Below are 21,217 nucleotides of genomic sequence, written 5' to 3' on the forward strand. Positions count from 1 at the left end.
GGTGGAGCTACGACGAAAGTATTTGTCTTGCCCATATCTGATTTAGACTAAGCAGCAAAACCCAGCTGGCTGCCTCATGCTGTTTGACTTGGCTAGCCATTAGGAAAGACTCTGGGGTTTGGTGTGGGGTTGGTTTTTTTTAAACAGCTTTGTGAGGCAGATGGGCTCTTAGAAGCCTCTTTAACTTTTTATGCAGTGTTCGTTTAAGTTTTGTGTTTGGAAACATCCCATTGTGTATGCAGATTCATGGCAAATCTAAACCCCCGTGCTTCGAGTTGCCTCTGACAGCTCGGTTGTTTTCAGCCAAATCTATGAAATCGAATAGTGAAGCGTAACAAGAACTGTTGTATCGATGTAGAGATTTTCTCCATTTGCCAGAGGTATATACATTCAGCGACTAACATGATGAAAGAAAGAAAACCTTCAGGAGAATTTGCCTGAAAAATTAAAAGGAATTGCTAAGATAAAATGGATATTTGGACATTCCCCTTGTTGTACGCGCTGTTGTGCACTCTGCAAACTGTGATATGCACTCTAGTGGCCAAGCAGATTACCAAATCACTCTTACTTTTAGTCAAAGTGCCAAGAGCAGATTTAATTACAAAATCATAGAAGTAAGAAATAAATGAGACCTGCTGGATTAGATTATCTAGTCCATCCCCCGGGAAAGCAGAATAGTGCCCTAGAGTATACACCTTTTAAAATGTTTTTGGTTTGTTTTAAATGTTAATGGCCTAATCAAAGCAAAAGGAGGACTCTGCAAAGAAAGTTAAATTAAAGGGTCCTTTCCATTGCCTCTCAATATCACCCTGTTTATGCACTGGCTGTGAAATCTGTATCCCTGCTAATTATTTGCATAGCTGATGACTGCTGTTTTCCAGTCAAGCATAAGAAATGTTTGAACCCATTTTTACTTGCTTACACTGAAACTGCCAGGCAGTTTTGCACAAGATCCCAGTTTGGCATGGGAACCATTCCAGGGCTTGAAAATAACTCCTGGAGTGTGCAGCAAGCTCTCCGTTTGTCAGTGTATCAGCCGTACTAAACATCTTGGCAAAGCTGCAATGCCTTTTATTGCCCAAAGGAATCGGCTAGGTGATGCGCAGCATCTGGAATCTGTAGTTTTTAATTAACTTTATGATTATTTAGCGTCACTATAGCATGTACAGGATTGTTGCATTGTGCCTGCCCTTAATCACGTTGGCATGGCCATCAGTTCAAAGGCGGTTCATCAGACGAAAGAATTTTGCAGTGAACATTCAACAGTGAGGAAGAGAAGAAATCCGTGCAGTGAGTTTTTCCTTGCAAATTCAGGGAAAGGCAATATGCTTTTCTTTGTGGTTTGTTTTTTAATGTTTCTTACTCTTGAATCCCTTTCTGCCTGCAGCTGTCATGTGTGTGGGTTTGAGACGGAGATGAATGTCCAGTTTGTCAGTCATATGTCCCTCCATGTGGATAAAGAGCAGTGGATGTTCTCCATTTGCTGCACAGCGTGCGACTTTGTCACTATGGAAGAGGCAGATATGAAGGCTCACGTCAACAGCCGGCACACAGGTGATGATCCCTCTCTCCCAGCTGCAGTGATCTCTCTCTTCCTTGCTTTTTAGGTGCAACCTTCACACTTCCCATTAGCACTCTGCTTTCACTGAAACGCTTGCTAATTAAGGCCTGATCTCTCAAAGTTGAAGTGAATTGGACTCCAGCCAGGCAAATAATCTGGTAGTGCAGATCAATTTTCAAGCTTAGAGAAAATAAATGAAGGACTACTTAGCCCTCCTTCTTCCTGTTCCCCTTATCCCCAAATTCCCTCCCCTGTTGAAGTCAGCATACTTCGTTTGTTTTTCTGACTGGTTTACTATTTTGTCAAAATCCCGGCTTGACTTCAGGGATGATAAGGTGACTTTGAGTGCTAATTGTGCACACCTGGCTGTAGGTTTGAAATGCACAATGCGCTGAGCTTTGCTCTTCAGTGTGTTTGCCTCCGTAGTCTTATCAGTTTGGGATTTCACACCAATGTCTAGTTGACACTGTGATTCAGCAGTACCATAAATGTAACTTTATTCTAAATAACAGAACAAGTCACGTGTTCTCTCCCTGGTCCTGTTCACTTAATAGCCCAAGATAAGAGCAATATCAGTTTCCAAACAAGCTCCATATGCTTAGTCCAACTAATGAAGTCTGGCATAATGTAAGGAGAAGAAAATTAGAATCCTTTTAATTAATTTCTCTTAGAACACCAGGAAGAAGCATTCTGCTGCCACAAACTGTTGTGTTGGCGAAACTGAATTCCATCCAGCACAATTTTTCCATTGCTAAATTGCTTTTCCTGTCCTACCAGGAATGAAATGGGGAAGACAGGGAGGGGTGGAGAAGGGGAAGGGAGAAAAGGATGCAGCTGTTTGTGCTTACAGCTATATAAGTTAAATGTAACTACAGAAATACAAACTACTGGAAAGCTCTCAAGGGATTTTATGCCAGCATAGCTCTCGGCACTACTCACTGCTCTGTGAGGTGTTTGCATCTAGCTCCACTTCATATATAGGAAGTCAAGGCAAATGCGAAACGCCGCCCATGGCCACATGGAAAGCTTGCATCGGAGCTCAACACTGAGCTGTACTCTACTGTATCTTCCTATCATGGCTAAAAGGTTGGAGCTGCTGCTTGTCTTTTAAAGAAAGACAAAAACCCCTCGTTCCTCCTTCACCCTGTCAAACTGAGCCATTCAGCTGGCGATTCAGCCAAATGCTTACACATATGGCAAATCCAGAGAGTAAAAAATAGAATGGATTTTCTGGGTCACTTGACTCCAGTCTCTTATCCTGTGATGTTACCAAGTCATAAAAGGCCTGTTTGTAAGGATGTTGGCATATGTCTTCAAACAAGTATAATTGTTTTAAACCAACTACTTCTACAGACAGGCAGATGTAGACTTTCCTGCATTAAAGAACAGGGACCTTTTTAACATTTCCAGCGTGTCTTTCTGATAATCAGAGTACACATACGTTGTTTTTGTGCCAGAACTGTCCTTTATCTGAAACAGCAGTCCACCTCTTGCTCCCTCCACCTTTCCTCCTTCCTTCCACAGTATTTATTCCCTTAGTGTATTTATAGAGAACAACCCTCTCCCCTCTAAATGTACATTGAGCCTTTTCTTATATGAAACACAGTTTTCTCACTGTACCAATCCCTCACTGCATATGTTCTGGTTAGAACCCCTGCTCTCGACATATGCAATCACAGCTGTACATGGTGAAATGAAATGAGTAGTGGTGGCAGTGTGAAACAGCAGCAGCTACTGGGAATAGCTCACACAGTAACGTTCTGTGATCATATTTACCTTTCTTGAAGGCTCCCCCACATCGATTGTTCATATTCATCCCATGTTCTGCTCAAATTCTTCTTTTCTTTTCCTTGACTGTTTCCAGCTTAAGCACTCCTCATTTGTAGCAAAAATTCTTGTTACTGGCCTTTCAGGTCATAACCTTGTACTCTGTATGATTAAATTTCATTCTGTTTCTGTTACTCTGGTCCCCAAGGTCACTGAATCTTTCTATATGATATCCCAGTCATTGACAGCTCCTCCCTATTGACAGCTCGGGTCATCAGATTTCATTAGTGCATTCCCACATTTTTATCTTAAAGGTGCCGCTCATCAGTACTCATAGGTACTGGTGTTTGCAGAGGCCTTGATCAGGGGACTTTATTGCCCAGAGAATACAAAGTTTTAGTAAAGTCTCTCTTTAATACAGCTTTGATTAAACCAAGACAGAGGTGGGAGGTAATAATGTGCCCATCCGTACCCCACTGCCTCACGGCAGTTCTCATATGAGAACTCACCCTTGTTCATTTCTAGTGTGTGATAGGGTTTGGGATTTGAACCTCTTACATTTTTTACACATATAAGGAAACTCTGGTGGGCTTCAGCTTTAGATGCAGTTAAATAATGGTTTTTAAAATCCATTACCTTCAATAAGAGGTGCTAATAAAAACACATAAATTGTGAGACCACGCTGTTATGTCTTACAATCATTACTGAGGATGCTCCTGGGTACAATGAGTGAGATGATTCTCCTTTGCCCTGCCACACTTACCCATTGGACCAACATAAACGGAAAGGTGGGGGAAGTTTAGCTTGGACCAGTAGGCACTTTTGGTTTCCCCACCCCAAACCTACAGAAGCTCTGTTTCCTTTCTATGTAAGTGACAAGTTCTTTGTTGTTTTTGAACTCTGAGCTAATCAAAGTGTTTTCTTGGGATTTTTTTCAGCCTGGTAAGGAGGCAGAGTTGCATGCTTCCTTCCCACTACTGTTACATACAGACTCAACTCTACGATAAACTGAGAGATGTCCTGTTGTAAATGCCAGTAAAAAGGATGGAGGTGCAACTGTGATTTCTTAACAGATCAATTAATTTCAGACTTGTCTATAAGCATGTTTGAATTAACTTTAAATATTTTCCCTGAAATTTAAAACAGCATCACTGAGATTCCATCTAATCTGCTGTATTAGTTATTGCTCTGTATTCCTGTTTTTCAGCTGAAGAGAGGAAGACACCCAGTGAATCTAACAGTCCATCTTCATCTTCGCTGTCAGCACTGAGTGACTCTGCCAACAGCAAAGAAGATGCAGATATAACCCCGAAAAACAAGGGTTCAAACAACCTGCTAGTCATTTCTGTAGTGCCTGGTAGTCAGACCTCAGTGAACACTGAAGAGAAGTCAGAGAAAGGTAAAACACCATTAAATAAACAGCCACCTTCTGTGCAGCCGAGGCCACAATGTAAGGAATACATTTTCCTGTTTTATTTTTCAGGCTTTGAATGTGTTTTCTGTAACTTTGTCTGCAAAACAAAAAATATGTTTGAGCGCCATCTGCAAATCCACCTGATCACACGGATGTTTGAGTGTGATGTGTGCCACAAGTTCATGAAGACACCTGAACAATTACTGGAGCACAAGAAATGCCACACTGTCCCCACCGGTGGGCTCAAGTAAGGAAAGCAAGTACACAAACTTTTACTGTGTTAAGCACGTCTAATACTGTGAGGGTAGGACAAAAGGAAGTCAGTTAGAAAGGGTTAGTTAAATGCCTGATAATCCAGATTTGGGGCTTCCTTCTATTTAGATGACCCAAGCCTAGTCCTTTAGTGTAGGCTTGCATCACTATAGCAGATTGGTAACCTAGCAGCAGATGTGGCATCCACTGGTCTTAGAGCTGTAACAAACTATGGTCCTTTCCCTTTTCAAGTGAAGCAGGGGACAGTATGTGATGGGTCCTACGGAGAATGAGGCACCACTGCACAGAGGTGTTGGCAAACTAAGACGGTTGCTTTTTTCAAGGCATCGGAGCCAAGGAGTGCACACAGCACAGGCTCTGTTCTGCACCTGGCTCAAAGAAACTAAACTAGGTTATAACCATTGCAGAGTCTAATGCAGAGCCAGTCCTCTCCAAGAATTAATAACTTTGATGCTTTCTGCTTTGGTTTGCCTGCCCCAGAATGATCACTGTATAAATTAATGTGTAACAAGTAACACACTCCTTTAAGAAAAAAGCCCTTTGGCTTTGGCTAAGGTAGTGTCCTTCAGAGCAGTGTTTCTAGAGAATGAGTGTGCCCTTATGTCAAAGTTGGACCCCTGAGGGAAGGAGTGACTGCTGGGGCCATATGCTTGCTCTCTGTGGGCGGGCAACGTGACGTTATGCAAGACACACGTCCCTGGTCTCTGTTTGTTCCAGCTGCTGCAGAAAAAGAGGCTGGAACCACTCCGAGCCCAGCTAGTGTTCGCACCGGACTCCCTGCTTCCATTGCTCTCGCTAAGCAAACCGATGTTTTCAGTGTAGTGATGCCGTCACGTGACGAGCCCACCCCAGTTAGTGTTACCACGAGTAGCTCCGTCAGTTTGCGCTGCAGTTTTTGAAAACTGGTTCTGCGTCTGGTCTCCAGCTCAGTAGTTCCATGAACTGGGATCTGTGGTCACTTGAGGTGTGATGACTGAATCTGGGAAGATGACCAGATAGAGAAACAAGTAGTGTGCCAGAATGTTGGGATGGTGTCTTGGACGTAGAGACCACTTTTCTAACGCAATTTGGGCTTAAGCTGCACAGAATCTCTTCTATTTACCAAGGAAAAACCATGACCTATGACTCAGGCCTTCCTGACAGAACAGGCTTCTCAGTCTACATAAGTTATTCCTGCCCAACTTAAGTAATAATTAGGTACCTTGAAAGCTGCACCTAAGAAAAAGCTCTGATTTATTTTTTTTTTAAGGCATCCAGAAGAGCCTGAAGAGATCTAAGTAAATTGTATTTTTGTGTCTCCTGTTTGCTGTGGGGGAAGAGAAAAAAAACATGATTCCTCCAGCTCCAGGTCAAAATCTGAGATTCTGATCCAGAGAGCACCCGGCCCAGGAGAGGTATGTGTGCATAGACAGCTGAGTCCTCTGTTGCAATAGAGCTAATCACATTAGCAGCCTCAATGCCAGGCTCCCTCTCTGGATCAGAGTACTTGATGTGCATCAGGAAAAGTGTCTGGATGTTTTAGTGGCCATTTGTTCTCCTGTATTACTCACTGTGCTCAAAAGTCTCTCGATTAGCAGGTAGATTAATATTAAACCTGCATGCGCAACCTGTTGTAGCAAGGGAAACCACACACGTGGCAAGAGCGCCCTTAGAAATGATCTGAAACGCTAGAACACAACTGGCAGACGTGCTGAACAGTGAACGTACATCAGCGCAGGTGAAGACGTCTGTCATAGGGACTAGCCAGGTGCCTCTGCTGTATCTTTTTATCTAGACCTGCTCTTTTAGCTCACCAGTTAGATCTGGAAGGGGGCGTGCATTGTTTAATGCAGCAGAGATCCCTGGCAGGTAGCTGTCCTCACCGACTTCCTCTCAGCTATGTAAAGCAAAAGCAGGTCAGTTTTGAGTTTGTTGGTGTCCAGGCTTGTTCAGCTCGGGCTTCCTTCCAAGCTTTTAAGTTTCCCTCCTCGGCCCTTCCTGGTCCAGGAACCAGGGGTGAGGCCCTTTGCCACGTCCACCCCGGTCCGGACGCTTGCCGCTGTGACTAAGCGGAGCCCACATCCTGTTCCCACACAGGAACAATTCCCGCCGTGGCAGAGGTGGCTGTAGGCAAACAGTGCCAAACACACGCCCTCTTTGAGCATGGCTAGCTCATCTCCCAGAACTGGGAATCCCTACAAATCATCCTAAGAGACTGGCTTTCAGCTGCTTCTAGCAGGACACCCAGCCAGCTTATTGTTCAAGGTCACATAAAAGGAATTTCCTAAGCTTTTACTGTACGTGTGGTATTACAAGTTTATTCCATCTTTACTTAAACAGCTGCTTTCATACTCATCTGTAAACACTCACTTTAAACCACTTCTTAATGGAAAAAATGGCCAAAGTGACTTCGTGCAAACACTAGGAATGTCGTTACACAAAGTACCTGTGAATCAGTCACCCACTCTGCACTACCCGGCCTGCTTTGCAGAATCTTCCCCACCAAGGTAAGCCAGAAGATTAAAGGGATGCTTCTTCAGAGGGAATCAGTGTTTTCCTAGGAACGTGTGAGCTCTGCTGCCATTAAATGGGCAAACCTCCTCTAGGTAGAGATGTGTCAAGGTGAACCAAGTATTCAAGAGAGGCTTCCCAGGGAGAACGAAGTGCCTTTTCCTCCTTTTTAGTAGGTCAGAGAGGGGTTGAGTGACAGGGTTAAACCAGGAATGCCGGTCTTCAAGCCGAGTGACTTCTCTTTTCTCTGTCCCTGCCTTTCCTTGCTGTGTTGCCAGGTGCCCATTCTGCATCTACTCCACTAACCGCCCCGCAGCGATGGAGTGCCACCTGAAGACTCACTACAAGATGGAGTACAAGTGTCGGATCTGCCAGACAGTGAAAGCCAATCAGCTGGAGCTGGAGATGCACATCCGAGAACACCGCCTTGGCAACCATTACAAGTGTGACCAGTGTGGCTACCTGTCCAAGACCGCCAACAAGCTGATCGAACACGTGCGTGTCCACACCGGTGAGCGCCCTTTTCACTGTGACCAGTGCAGCTACAGCTGCAAACGCAAAGACAATCTCAACTTGCACAAGAAACTGAAGCATGCTCCACGCCAGACTTTCAGCTGCGACGAGTGCCTGTTCAAGACTACCCACCCTTTTGTCTTCAGCCGCCACGTGAAGAAGCACCAGAACGGGGACTGCTCCGAAGAGGAGAAGAAGGGCCAGTATTCAACCTCCAAGGAAGCCAGTCCACTCCTACCAGTGAACAGCTCCAGAAACCTCCTGTCACCCCTCTCAGTTATGTCTGCCTCCCAGGCTCTGCAAACAGTGGCTATGTCAGCTGCGCACGGCAGCGGGGCAGAGCCAAACTTGGCAGTGAAAGCTTTGGCCGTCAACGGCACTTCCCTGTGCTTTGATAAATACTGGAACTCAGAGTTTGCCCACCTTATTCCTTTAACAATGTTTTTCCCCAAAAACCACTACGATCTCACATTCCATCCACCCAGACCTCAGACTGCACCGGGAGGTGCCTCTTCACCTAAACACTCCTTCCTTGCCTACCTTGGACTAACAGAAAGGGCAGAAACTGTCTGAGGGCAGTTACATTCTGTACCAAAAATACCCCAACAAACCCAGCAGGTATACATTGCTGCAAAACGTAGACCGAAGAGGTAACGAACACTTGTACTATATCATTAGTAAGGTTTAGACAATGGCTCTGTGTGTATACTTATTGCATTGACATGAAAGCTGCTTTATTAAATCTTCAAGAGGTGACCTACTGCATACTTCTACCTTCAGAGGCATGTTCCCAGTACTCTTATCTAAGAAACTATTTTGTCTTGTTAAGCTGAAAAAGAGTGTCCTTAATGGCAATCAGCACTTGTAAGATGACATATTGACGCATTTTATTTTTGGGCTTTGTGTGCGTGCGGGTGCGTGAAAGAGAGTCTGCCTGTAGTGTGCCATGACATTGCTTTTGCACATCCCTTGTATTGGCTTCCTTGATTATTATTCTTTTCTCCTTTTCACATGCTTGCTCCCTCCCGTCCCTCCGTCGCCCCCTGAACTGTAGAGCTGTGGGAGGAGTAACGCTTGGTTCAGGGTGAATTGGTGTATTATTTCAGTGCTGTTTGCAGCTTCCTTTAGTTGTTTGATGCCTTGTACTCGGTTGTCAAGGTTTGAGGATTTGGGGCAGAACTGATGAGGAAAAAGTTGCTTTCAGCACTGCAGGATGAGAGGCTGACAATAAAAAGCATGTGTATGTACACACAGAGGTGCGTATGCAGTGTGTGCAGTCTATACACCCACACAGCAGGCCCAGCTGTAACAAACACCTGCCTCTGGGCCATAGCATACATCTTTTGTTTTAAAAGGGCATATAAATATTTTATATATATATATATATATATATACTGTATTATGCAGTGGTTACCTTTTAGTTTGCAGGAACAACTTGTATAACTAGAATTCTATGGTGGAAAAAATCCAACAAGGGGATTTAAAAAGGATATGGATACATTCTGGGTATAAATACTCAGACTAAAAAAAAAGGCAGTTTTGCACAGTGCTTTTAGTCTTGCACTAGTTTGTTTCTCACTTGCAAAAAAAAAAAAAAAAGAAAAAATAAAATCCGTGGGCTGAAGGTAAGATGACTGTTTATTTGAAAAGGTACCAGTAACTTCTTTGAAATATAAAGCTATAAAAAGATGCTGTTTGAACCATACAGTTCTCTTTTATACCCTCAGTATTTCAATTGTACTTGCAAATTCTACAGTCCTATCGCTACTCTCCATGTTATTAGTAATACTTTATTCCTTTCTGTTCATGGTGGATAGATTGTACACTGCTAGGAAGCTAACATTATACTTATTTAGCACTCCTACTTGTGGTCATTAAAATGACATGTTATATGTAGCACTTTATTGCAGGAAGAAGCAAATGCAGATTGGTTGTATAACCTTCGTTAATCTCAAAATGCCAAGAGTGATCTTAATTTAAGAGAAGCTAACCGACTGTTAATGGATTTGTGTTTCTTAGACAACTTAATATCCAGGAAGAAAGATCAGGATTAAAAATACTCTGCATTAAAATTGGAAGTATAAAATATGAAACATTTCAAAATTATCATGTGACTTACAGCAACACTTTCTTACTGGTTTATTGTTTTCTATGGTGTCTCTCTGATTCGGATCTCGCAGTCTTTCACCAGGTATTAGAAATGTCTGAACTAGCTTTTGTCGCGTCCCCTCTCTGTCCCTTGGCCAAGCCACTGTAGGAGGTGCCCTGAGTCACATCTAAAGTGCTATCCGCCCACCCTCATGCTCTCCTGAGGGAACATCTGCTGCAGGTTGTTGTGGGATGGGGAGGATCCGACAGGCCAGTTGGAGCCAACCCATTGTTCGTGACAGTACTAAAGCAACGCCCCAGTTCAGGAAGGCATTGCTGGTCCACAAGGGCTCTTAGCCATATGCACAACTAGAAACATAACTCAGTCTTCATTAGTTCTTAAATGAAGCTTGCGTAGAAATACTTTGTTGATGCAAAACTTGCATCATTTAACCTATTTGCAAGATTCCTATGTTTGTTTTGCACTAAGATGGCCAAATACTCTCCACTGTCATGACCAAACTGTTCCTGTTCGGGGAGGACATCCTCATCTGTGCACTCCTGTTAACATACTGGAAGCTATTTACAAGGGGGAAATATCCAAAATAATAGCAGGTTATCATTTGGAATTACCAATTAAAGGACAGGGAAGTCCCACCATTTTGTTTACATTCCAGCAGACAGTTTTGGTTCCAATGAGCATGTGGCAGTCTGTCTGTCTACACAGTAAGGAAAAGCCATCTGTTCCAAAGTACGTACAAACCTTTGTAAACAACCCCTGTAACTCAGGGCCCTGTTTGCCATGCTTTACTCCATCAGAACTGGTAATCCCTGCCCCAGAGTACAGACTAAATGGAAGGTGCTGTATGAGTGAATACTGAAAGCATAAAAAAATATGCAATCTGCATCCAGAAATTATACCACTTCTTTATAACACACTCAATGCGTTTATCTCTGACTCCACCATAGAAAAGCAAACACTTCCAAATCAAAAAGCTTATTTTTCAAACTGACAGGTAAAGTACAGCTGTCTAGGAGGAAGAAGTAGGAATATTAGTAGGACATTTTCTGTAAACCAGCAGCTTAAATAGGGCTGGAACTTCCAAGAACGAGCCGTCGGCATGCGAACGCCACATGTTCAACAATGTTCCACCGTACCAGTAGCTGACCCAGTAATGCTTAATGTACCTGGGAAATTTGTTTAGCACTTTGGAAAGGGTAAATTAATTCTTTCTGGCAAGTTATAGAAGCATTCTCTGTAAGGAAAAGTGGGTTAGGAGGTTTTTATTTTTTTAAGGAAAAAAATACAGTATTTATCAGAGCTCATGCATATTAAAATAATTGGTTTGCAGTTCAAAGCTAAAGAAAGGAATGTGCTCCAGAGGTTCCCCTACCAACTAATGACCAACAGTTCTGATAAATTCCCCCCCACCATAAAGGTAATTTCATACTGGTTTTCACTATGCATTCTTTAACAAAAGCTAGCATGTTTTTCCATTCAGTAATTCAGTTAAAGTTCTCAGCACTTTTTTCCTTCTTCCGTCTTTTTTTTTTTTTACTTGTATTATGTTCAAATATCATTCTGTCAAGGTTTGTGTACATTAATAAAAATTTGTATTGTATAAAGCTTTTTGCATTATAAGGCTGTACAGGGTCATTTTGACAGTAACTGGTATATTCCTTTGCATCTTATGTTGCATTGCCAATTTCTAGTGTATCCAGTTTGGAAGTACAATATACTCTAATTAAAAAGGTTGGCTATATTCTTGTTTCTTTTTGGTTTTCCTTCCTCTCTTGTTTTCACCTGAAATAGATTTAGGCTTGATTTGGAGGGAGGGGAAAAGGATTCTCCTACAAGACAAGAAGATATGAAGAAAAAAGGTAAGATGTTATCAATGGTTGAAAAGGAAAGTTCTGGTTATTACTACTGATGAATACTTACACCAAATACTCCTAGGATGGCTACAGGACTTCTCTCTGTGGGCTCTGTACTTGTACCAACCTGCCTGGTCAATTCTGCCACGGGCATAATGCCCCCTCTGAGGAGCCTGCTCAAGGGGAGGACGATGGAGCTCTCTGGCCCTGCCCTCCTCAGCCCTGCATTTCCTTAAAAATCAGATCCTTAAGCAGTAGTTTGGTGAACTTGGCCTTGCTTGGGAGTAGCCCCAATGAAACCAGGAGAACTCTCCTTAAAGAGGAGCTACCCAGTGAACAAAGGAACATTGTGCCTAAAAAGACTGTAGTGGAAAACTATTTCTTTTATTGTTAAAATACCATGTACGCATTTTGTCAGTATTTTAGAAAAAGCTTTTTTTTTTTCACCAAAGGTGAATGAAATAATTAAAATGCACAGAGGAGGCTAAAGAAGGAAACCCTAAGAGCAGACAAATTTCCAAGAAGCAAAGATATTATTGGCTCCACCAAACAACAAAAGATACTTAACATCCTAAAAGGAAGTGAGAGTATTTAAACACTAACCAAGGAAAAAAAAAATCTGGATATTCATCAGACAAAAATAGTCAAATTAATGTTAATATTAAATACATGTGGATTGCCCTTTGCCCTCAGTTAGGGCAGTGTTAAGGTCTAATCAACTGAAAAATTCTTATGGTTATTTCTACTGGGGTGTGGCTACCAATTTTCAGGGCCTCTATTAGTACCTCATACCAGAGTATGTGGTGCTGTTGGCAGGTTGTGTGTTGAATCCACTGCTCCTCCTTTTGCTGGTGACTAGCTGGGTGAAGGGTGACTAGCTTCGCATTGGGTTGGTAACTCATGTTCAAGAAGAGGTGGTCCTTCTCGCCTCTTGCACTGTATCTGTAATAGAAATACACAGTGACAGTCCATGGCGGGAGGTTGTGCTAGACATAAATAGTTATCCCAGCAATTAAAAAACAATCATGCAAATTCTCTGCTTTTGAAAGGTATTCCAGAGATTGATCTTTCGAGCCCTGACTATATCTTGACAGTTGTAAAACAGACCTCTGCTTGTGTAAATTGCTGCCGTTCTGCTGTAAATTACTATACCCGTTCATTTAATTGAAACAATGGTTTAAGATGTAGGTTCAAACGTTCCATTAAAACAGAGAAGGTGCAGGGAGCACCCTGGCTGGCAAACGGCTGTCTCTGGAAGGGGTACCCTCTGTACTATTTGACAGTGCCTCAGTGTCTCTAGGAGGAGGCTGAGCAGAAGACTGAACTACGCTGCCAGCCTCAGGAGCCAGCGAGCAGTTAAGTAGCTCCAGCCGTTGAGCCTTACCATGAACTTTTGTTTAAAAGCACAGGCCCAGTCTCAAAAAACATCGACTGTCCTCTTGCAATCAGCCTCTCTAGCTTTACCAAACCCCATACATCTGGCAGAAGAACCCTATGTGCACCCAAACAGGGGTATTACTGTCACGTGCTGGTATGTGATAAAGAGCCACTGTCTTTTGCAGCAGGTGGCTATAACATGCACGTAGACCAGCACAATTTAATTCAACTTTATAATCTGTCTTTTCTGACACACACAGAGCAATATACCTCTGTGGTGATAGAAAACACCTCGGTTTGTGTATTGACCCTCTCAGGACATCAAGAACTGCCCTGTTTTCATGCTGCAAGTACATATATTTGTAATATGCCATATATGTTAAAAAATAATAATTAACTTAAAAGTCAACATTTTTTCAAGCAGAATTATTTCTTGGTATTTTGTATAATCCTACACCTGCCATAGTCATCACAAGCCCAGCAGAACAAGGCTTAAGAAGAGAGACTTTGGGGAAAAAACAAAACAAAACAAAACAAACCACACCACCTCTAAAATTTTCTGTAACACTTGACTGTAGAGAGGGATTCTTTTGCAGGGGAAGGCATCATTTATGCAGCACCATGTTTTAAAATACATGTTCTGTTAAAAATATATCAGTTGTGCTCCCAGCAAACAGACATCTGCATTATATCATCCACCATCATATCTGCTGCTAATTGGCCTCCTTGTTGACAAGTCTCAGCAGCAAGGTTAAGTACTGGCTGTAAAAACAATCTAGCCTCTTGCCCGAGGGGTCAGAGCTCAGGCAGACCGTGCAGGAGCCTGCACAGCCTCTTCCCTGCTATATATTTTCTGAGAGCTAATAAAACACTTGCACAATCACTCCTACCCAAAGCTCTGCCAACCACCACAGCATCTGTGGAGCTGCAGTAAGTGGGATGTCACCTTCTCATTGCAGAGATGCTCAAGCAGTCTGCAAGGGAAGAGGCATTATCTTTTGCATCAAAGTTTTAGAAAGTACGAGTGAAGCATCTAACTATTCCAGAAGTGACAGATAACCTTGGACCTGGGGCAGCCTGGGCCTGAGCGCCCAGCAGGAGCCCTTGGAAAAGGGATGGGTGCGGATTTGGTGCTCTGAGTTCAGTGCCCCCTGAAAGGCAAGTGTCTTCATGGCCACTCATCTCGACCAAACAACTCCAGTGCTTTTAAAAATCTTGGCCTAAAACTCCTGGTGGGAGGTTGCAGGGAGCAGCCTGCTGCCTGCTTCCCTGGGAGCGCACACCGGCTGCAGTACGGCACTGCAGGACGGCTCAGAGGTCACACGTGTCTTGGCAAATCTGGGCTTAGTTAACAGGGAACAGCTGAACCAAAGACCAGAATTTTACTTGGCTTGGGGGCTTGTTGCATAGCTCTTGGGAACACAACACTACGTGCCCTAGGAAGCCATCCAGTTGCTAGATACCAGCAATACATCAGAAATACAGCTGTTGTGCCTCCACATGTGCACAACAGCTGTCTTCAACCAACCCGGCAGTGGCTACACTTATACGTGTGACTCTCTAAGTGCACACCATTTAAAAAAGAAAAGGGAAAAAAGAACAAAAGATAATTAAGAGCTGGACCGGGGCGGGGGGGGGGGGTGGGGGGTGGGGGGCGGACGGACACGACACCAACTGGAAATGTTTCATTAGGTAAGAAAAAGAAAAGAAAAAAAACCAACTTCCCTCCCTCAAAAAAAACCCCAACAAGAGTTGGGGGAAGAGCACAAAGTGCACTTCTTTGGACCCTTGTGAAGCCTCTGCAGCCTATTTATTTCCCTACTTATTTTAAGATGGGGGGTGGGCATTCCATGCTAGGAGGCAGTTTTGCTTTGTTGCGGTTTTGGTTTGGCTTTTTTTTTTTTTTTTTTTTTTAATTACTCCATTTCCCTCCCCTTCCACCACGATTAAAATGCAACATACAGCACAACTCTGACAAAAAAACACAAAAACCCAAGTTTTTCCAATTTAGGCTATAGTTAATGAAAAAAAACCCTTTGAGTTCCTGTAGTATCCTCTGTTGTTTGCATGTAGCTCTGCTCCACTTTACTTTTTGAACCTCTACTTTCTATTACATACCTTTTTTCCTCAGCACTTCCCAGAGATCATTTCACTGGAACTGCAAACTTCATATGGTTACTCTTCTGGGAAGGTGCCTGTTTAAATAAATAGAAAAATGCTCTCTGTTGCTGAGCCCCTAGACCTTCATGCCAGTGTTCACAGCACAGCCTAATGTGACCAAAACCAAAAATAGGCCTCATTTTTGGCTGGTCAAAAAAAAAACCCAACAAATACTTTGTTGATTCTTTCCTTGTTATTTGAGACTGGAGCATTCATTCACACGCTAGACTGGAGACTTTTTGCTTTTTAACAGATTTAACGGGAAGCCAGCTGGGAGGGTCAAAGCTAACTAACGTGCTCAGGCATAGTTGAGTAGGACTTTAGAACCTATTTCTGCATAACTGCCTGAATGAATATGAGCATGTTCTCCCCAGCTTGCTCTCACTGTCTCCTTTATTTTGCATTTTGCCACAAATAACCATACAAGCCTGGTCTAGCCCCTACTCAGCTGAGGCTTGCTGCTCCTCTGCCTGAACAGCCACAACAGCAGCACTACCCCTGCAATGCCCAATGCTGACTAATTTACCAAAAAGCCAGACCTAAGGGCTGGAGCAGAGCACCGCCCTGCCAGTGGCGCCAGGGCCAGCCTCAGACTCCTCCATGCCGTTGCACATAGAACGGTTGGAAGAGACCTTCAAGATCATCGAGTCCCAACTTGTCCTAGCTCTACCAACACCACTAAACCATGTCCCTAAGTACAACCTCTACCCGTCTCTTAAACACCTCCAGGGATGGTGACTCCACCACCTCCCTGGGCAGGCTGTTCCAATGCCTGACAACCCTTTCAGTAAAGAAATTCTTCCTAATATCCAGCCTGAACCTCCCCTGGTGCAGCTTAAGGCCATTTCCCCTTGTCCTATCACTTGTTACTAGGGAGAAGAGACCGACCCCCACCTCACTACAACCTCCTTTCAGGTACTTGTAGAGAGCGATAAGGTCTCCCCTCAGCCTTCTCTTCTCCAGGCTGAATAGCCCCAGATCCCTCAGCCGTTCCTTATATGGGACAGGTTCCAAGCCCTTTACTAGCTTGGTAGTCCGCCTCTGTGCCCTCTCCAGCACTTCTATACTCTTCTTGTAGAGAGGGGCCCAAAACTGGACACAGTACTCGAGGTGTGGCCTCACCAAAGCGAGTACAGGGGAATGAATGATCACCTCCCTGCTCCTGCTGACCACACTATTCCTGGTACAGGCACCTCACACTGCGTAGCATCACTCACATGGAGGCTGGGTACTGAGAGCAAGAGCTGCTTGAGGATAAAGCAAAAAGTCATTTGGCTTCCTTGTAGGCCTAACTTCTCTAAAACTCTGTGGGTAGATTAATGCAGAATTTCCTCCTAGAACCAGCAAAATAAACTATGATAAAATATACATGTCTTGTATTTCTTGTATTGCAGGGATTAACACTTTCCTGATATCTAGACTTCCCAGTACATAGCACACAAGTATATTCCATTACAGTTAGAAGCAGTAGCTGTTTTAGCAATAAAACCACAGTACTTTTTCTTGAAATTGAGAAAAAAAAATTAAATTGCATGGGGATACAAGTAAAGACAAATAGTTGCAGGAGTGCTCCCTCCATCAGTGTGATTCTGAAATAATACACATACATCGGTGGCTGTCACTCATGCCAGCAAGACTTCTAAAACGTACCAGAATAGCTCTAGTTGCAGGTGTTATCAGAGCAATACCCATTTGCACTCTGAATATTTAGTAAGCAAGCATTAAGACTTCGTGTTTTTACACCTAGCTATGTATTTTTAACAGGACTGCATACCTAGAACTTAATGAAAAGATCTAAATAGAATAATGTAATTTTAAAATGCTCACTGCATCTTTTAAGTTGACATTTCAATTAAAAATAAGTAAGATCCAGTTACATAGTGATACTGTGATAAGATTGAGTTTTTAGCAGGCAAGCTTCATTCTTATTCAAAGTGACAAATTTCTCTAAGATAGAGCCAGGAAGAACAGTCCTCCAGCCACTCAAACCAGGAAAATATAATTAAGGGTAGACTTAATCACTTCCCAAAATTGGGCTATCACATTTTATAGATAAATGCATTTTTGCAATAAACACAGTTACCTTCCCGTGGCTAGTCTATTAAAGCTAACTGCAAAAGAAAATTCACTTCACATCCAGTTTTAACAGCCAAACAACGCCGTGCGCATTGCAAAAGGCTATCACACACCCCCACGGGGGCGTACCTACCAGCTAAAGCTCTCGCAGGTACCTTCTTTAACTCGGCTGCAGCAGCTCTGCTGTACGACAGCGAGCCCATCAGTGTGTATGGGTTTGCCGCTCCCTGGCTCTGGGCGGGTGGCCTCAGCACACTCAACAGCCCCACACATCACCTAATGGCCCAACGCTCGCTTGGTGCTGAGCTCCAGCTGCTTCCCGGGCACGTTGCAGTCATGGCAGCATGCGTACCTGGAAAGACAGCCCCTCCATGGCCTTCCCAGTAGCCTGGCCCAGCTCAACCTGTGTAACAAGGAATTTAACAGGAAAAAAAGAAACCCCTCATGTTTTCTTCTAAGCTCTATTTAGTTAACTAAAGTCCCTCTGGTGCTGTCATAGTAAAGCACATCTGCCATATTCCTAACGTGACTGCCCGAGACAGAAGTACTGATGATACAGAGGCAGGGTTGGCCTGTTGTCACCGAACCCAGACTTTTCTCTAAACCTATTCGTATCTCCAGCATCGCATTGTTCCACAAATTACATCTAATCCCACTATGTAAACAGTACTTTTTTTGCTGCAGTGATACATGAAATTCCCCCCTCACGACTGGAACTGCAACCATAGTTCCTGATTAGCCTTCCCCAAGCTATTTTATGGCTGCCTGCTGCAGGCCCTCGAGCTGGACAGACCCACTCTGCTTGCTCTTGCCACAAGCAGAAGCCACTTTGTACTTGTGATCATCACCATTACCCTCCTCTGGCCTTCTCCACTCCTGAGAGCTGATTCTGCTCATTCTGAATGAAAGCTGATTCTGCTCATTCTGCTCACAGTTCACTTCCATATGTGGTAAAAGGGTTGACCCTGCTAGATCGGCCCATTCATTCCCCAATTCCAGCCACTATCCTGCTCTCAGGGCAAATGCTATTGACTAACACTTCAGAAGAAAGAATAAAAAAAAAACCAATCCAGAAATTGGGATTGCTCAGAGGTTTCTTCCAGTGGAATGTTTTGCTGTCAGACAAGTTTTAAAAGACACAGGAATTTCCTGTGGAGCAGCATTTGTGGTTCCTGACAATGAGTGCTACTCACCATGTTCTGACCAACTGCCTTTGGATCTGCTCCCCAAAATCCTTTACACAGACAGGTTTTCCTGAGCGTTCTTTAGAAACTGGACATTTTCCATCAGGATTTTCGATTCTGTCACTGTAATAGCGAGTTCCTCAACTTGTATATTTGCCACCGGCAGCATAAGTCACATGAGTGCTGTCATTAGATTTTTGTCAAGATTTAGGTTCTTATTTGGTGGTAGAGACTTCAAGAATTCTCTGTTTAGGGAGCCAAAACAAAATGGGTGGGGTGGTGTTCTGTATTGTTCAGAAAATTTGCTTTCCATGGGACTGTTTTAGCTTCCTGGGCTAGAGGAACTGAGACACCTAACTTCTAATGACCAAATAAAGTAGATCCCCCAAAACTGTCACTGGCAGCCAAAGAGAGGCCAGGTCTCTGAAGGCCCTAGCGTGAATGTTCCCCAGCTGCCAAAAGCTTGCATGGTTCAAAGCTCGCTCTTGGCACTGCCAGACAACCAGAGACTACCTCCCCGCAAGTCATCTGCCAATTTATGACAGGCCAGAAACTCAAAGAAAACCTTTAGCTCTGCAGCTCTTTCTAGAAACCCCAAAAAGAAAGGCTATTTACCTCTAGCTCCTGGGATCTGCTGTCTGTATGTGTGTTGACACTAAATTTACTGTGCAAACACTGAAAGCCAGAGAACTTCCACCCCTACGGTACTCACAGAAGTGCACACACCTTGTCTCCTCTTGCCCTGCTCCTGCAGAGGGTGGCCCACTTGATGTAACAAGTTGCAATGTCATAACAAATGCAAAGCAATTATCCTGCTTCTACAGTGAGACTGCCAAGTCCCTCAAATCTTCTCATCACAGGCCCAGTAATGCAAGGGGACTTTCTGAAGGTTTTTTTCCTGCTAACATAAAAGGAAAAAGCACCTGCAACACCCACTTGCACACCTGCACACTTGTCAGTCAAGTGAAATCTGAAATCTTGCACCATTCCAAGGAAGCATTCAGCTTGAATTCTAATGGTAGCCTTGTTTCCCCTTTCCTTCCTGGCAATAAATAGGACAGCCAACGAAGAAAGCTACCTTCAAGAGAAGATCCTCTCCCACCTATTCAAAGGTCTTTGAAGGTGAGAGAACACTGAGAAACCTCCCACCCACGGGCACAGGCCAGAGACATTTGCTAAGTGCTCTGAAACTGCAGGGAAGAGAGTCTCACCCTTTTCAACTCCAGCAGGCAATCTTGAACACTGGGCAGAGACAGCCCAAGAGAGGACAGCCGCCTGTCCACATGCCATCCGTTTGCCCACACTGATATATCTCATGGTATTCTTGATAATAACGACAGCTTCTCTTACTAACAGCCAATCAAGCATGTCCCAGACTCCATCCAGTCTTCAGGCCTGGAGGACCTGAGACTCAGGTGGTAACACCCGAGACTGGCAGTAAAAGTCTCCAGGAACGGACAGTCAGGAGTTTGCAGCTCCAATCAAAGAGCTGTAGGAGGACCTGAAACCAACACCTTCTCACCAGCATGCTCAATATCGCTGTGTCCTGACAGAGCCTGCAGGTTATTTTGGACATACCAGGTGTCAGAAAATAGATTAATGCAGCCTAACTAGGAAATGGGGAATGCATCCACCATGGTTCACAGGCTGGCCCTGAAGCAAAACTTCTTACTCTATAAGGCTTGGAAGTTAACCTCGAGGTACTTCCAGTTCAAAATATGTGGGTTTTTTTCCCTGTTTATGATCAAACAGTACAGTGTAACTCAAACCCATATCCTGGACAGGGGAAGAGCAGCCAGCCAAACCAACTGCTCAGGGCACCTGCTTCCAATGAGGTACCCTCTTCCTTGCACGTCAGAAGACGAACACCTTATTTTAGTAATTATCCATCCCCATCCCCTGACTGCACATCTTTGTGCTGCCACTGTATCACATGATCCTTCAACTGTACAGGATCGCTTTTACTAAAAACATGAAATAATGCAAACACACTAAATACCACAGCACAGTGATTTTTTTTTTTTTTTTTAAAAAAAAAAACACTTTAACAGCAGTATTTTCTCCTTTTGTTTTTTTCAGGAAGAAACTGCAGACAACCCATGTCAGCAGCCAAATTAAAACAAGCAAGTTTTTCTGAACAAAAGGTGCTCTTTCTAGAGACTCAGACTCACTCATTAACTCCAGACTTAATGGACTGCAGATTCTTCAGCTTTTGGGAAATACGATTTGACAATTTGTAAAGGAAGATTGATTTTTGTTTATATACATCTGTAAATAAAGCCTACATACTGTGACACCAGCCACTCAGATGCATAGTAGAAGTTCAGCACCTTTTGAAGAGAAATGGTCGGGATTTTGGACAAGGACTAGTGCAGATCCTCTTCTAACTCCAGTTGAAAAATGCATTTTGCCTTATCACATCTAACACTGGTGAAGAGG

General features: G+C 43.6%; 1 protein-coding gene across 1 annotated transcript in view; it reads left to right on the forward strand.

The window, feature by feature from the left end:
* ZNF827 (zinc finger protein 827) overlaps positions 1-8,591 on the forward strand; it is an 89,370-nt gene extending 80,779 nt beyond the window's left edge. Inside the window, exons 11-14 of the mRNA XM_086464786.1 lie at positions 1,388-1,554; positions 4,536-4,727; positions 4,812-4,989; positions 7,784-8,591. Of these exons, the coding sequence (XP_086320912.1) occupies positions 1,388-1,554; positions 4,536-4,727; positions 4,812-4,989; positions 7,784-8,591 (1,345 nt within the window). The remainder of the gene's footprint in view (positions 1-1,387; positions 1,555-4,535; positions 4,728-4,811; positions 4,990-7,783) is intronic.
* Positions 8,592-21,217: the final 12,626 nt, after the last annotated feature.

The sequence above is a fragment of the Leptosomus discolor genome, chromosome 4 (assembly GCF_034619465.1).
Source record: "Leptosomus discolor isolate bLepDis1 chromosome 4, bLepDis1.hap2, whole genome shotgun sequence".
NCBI classification, from domain to species: Eukaryota; Metazoa; Chordata; class Aves; order Leptosomiformes; family Leptosomidae; genus Leptosomus; species Leptosomus discolor.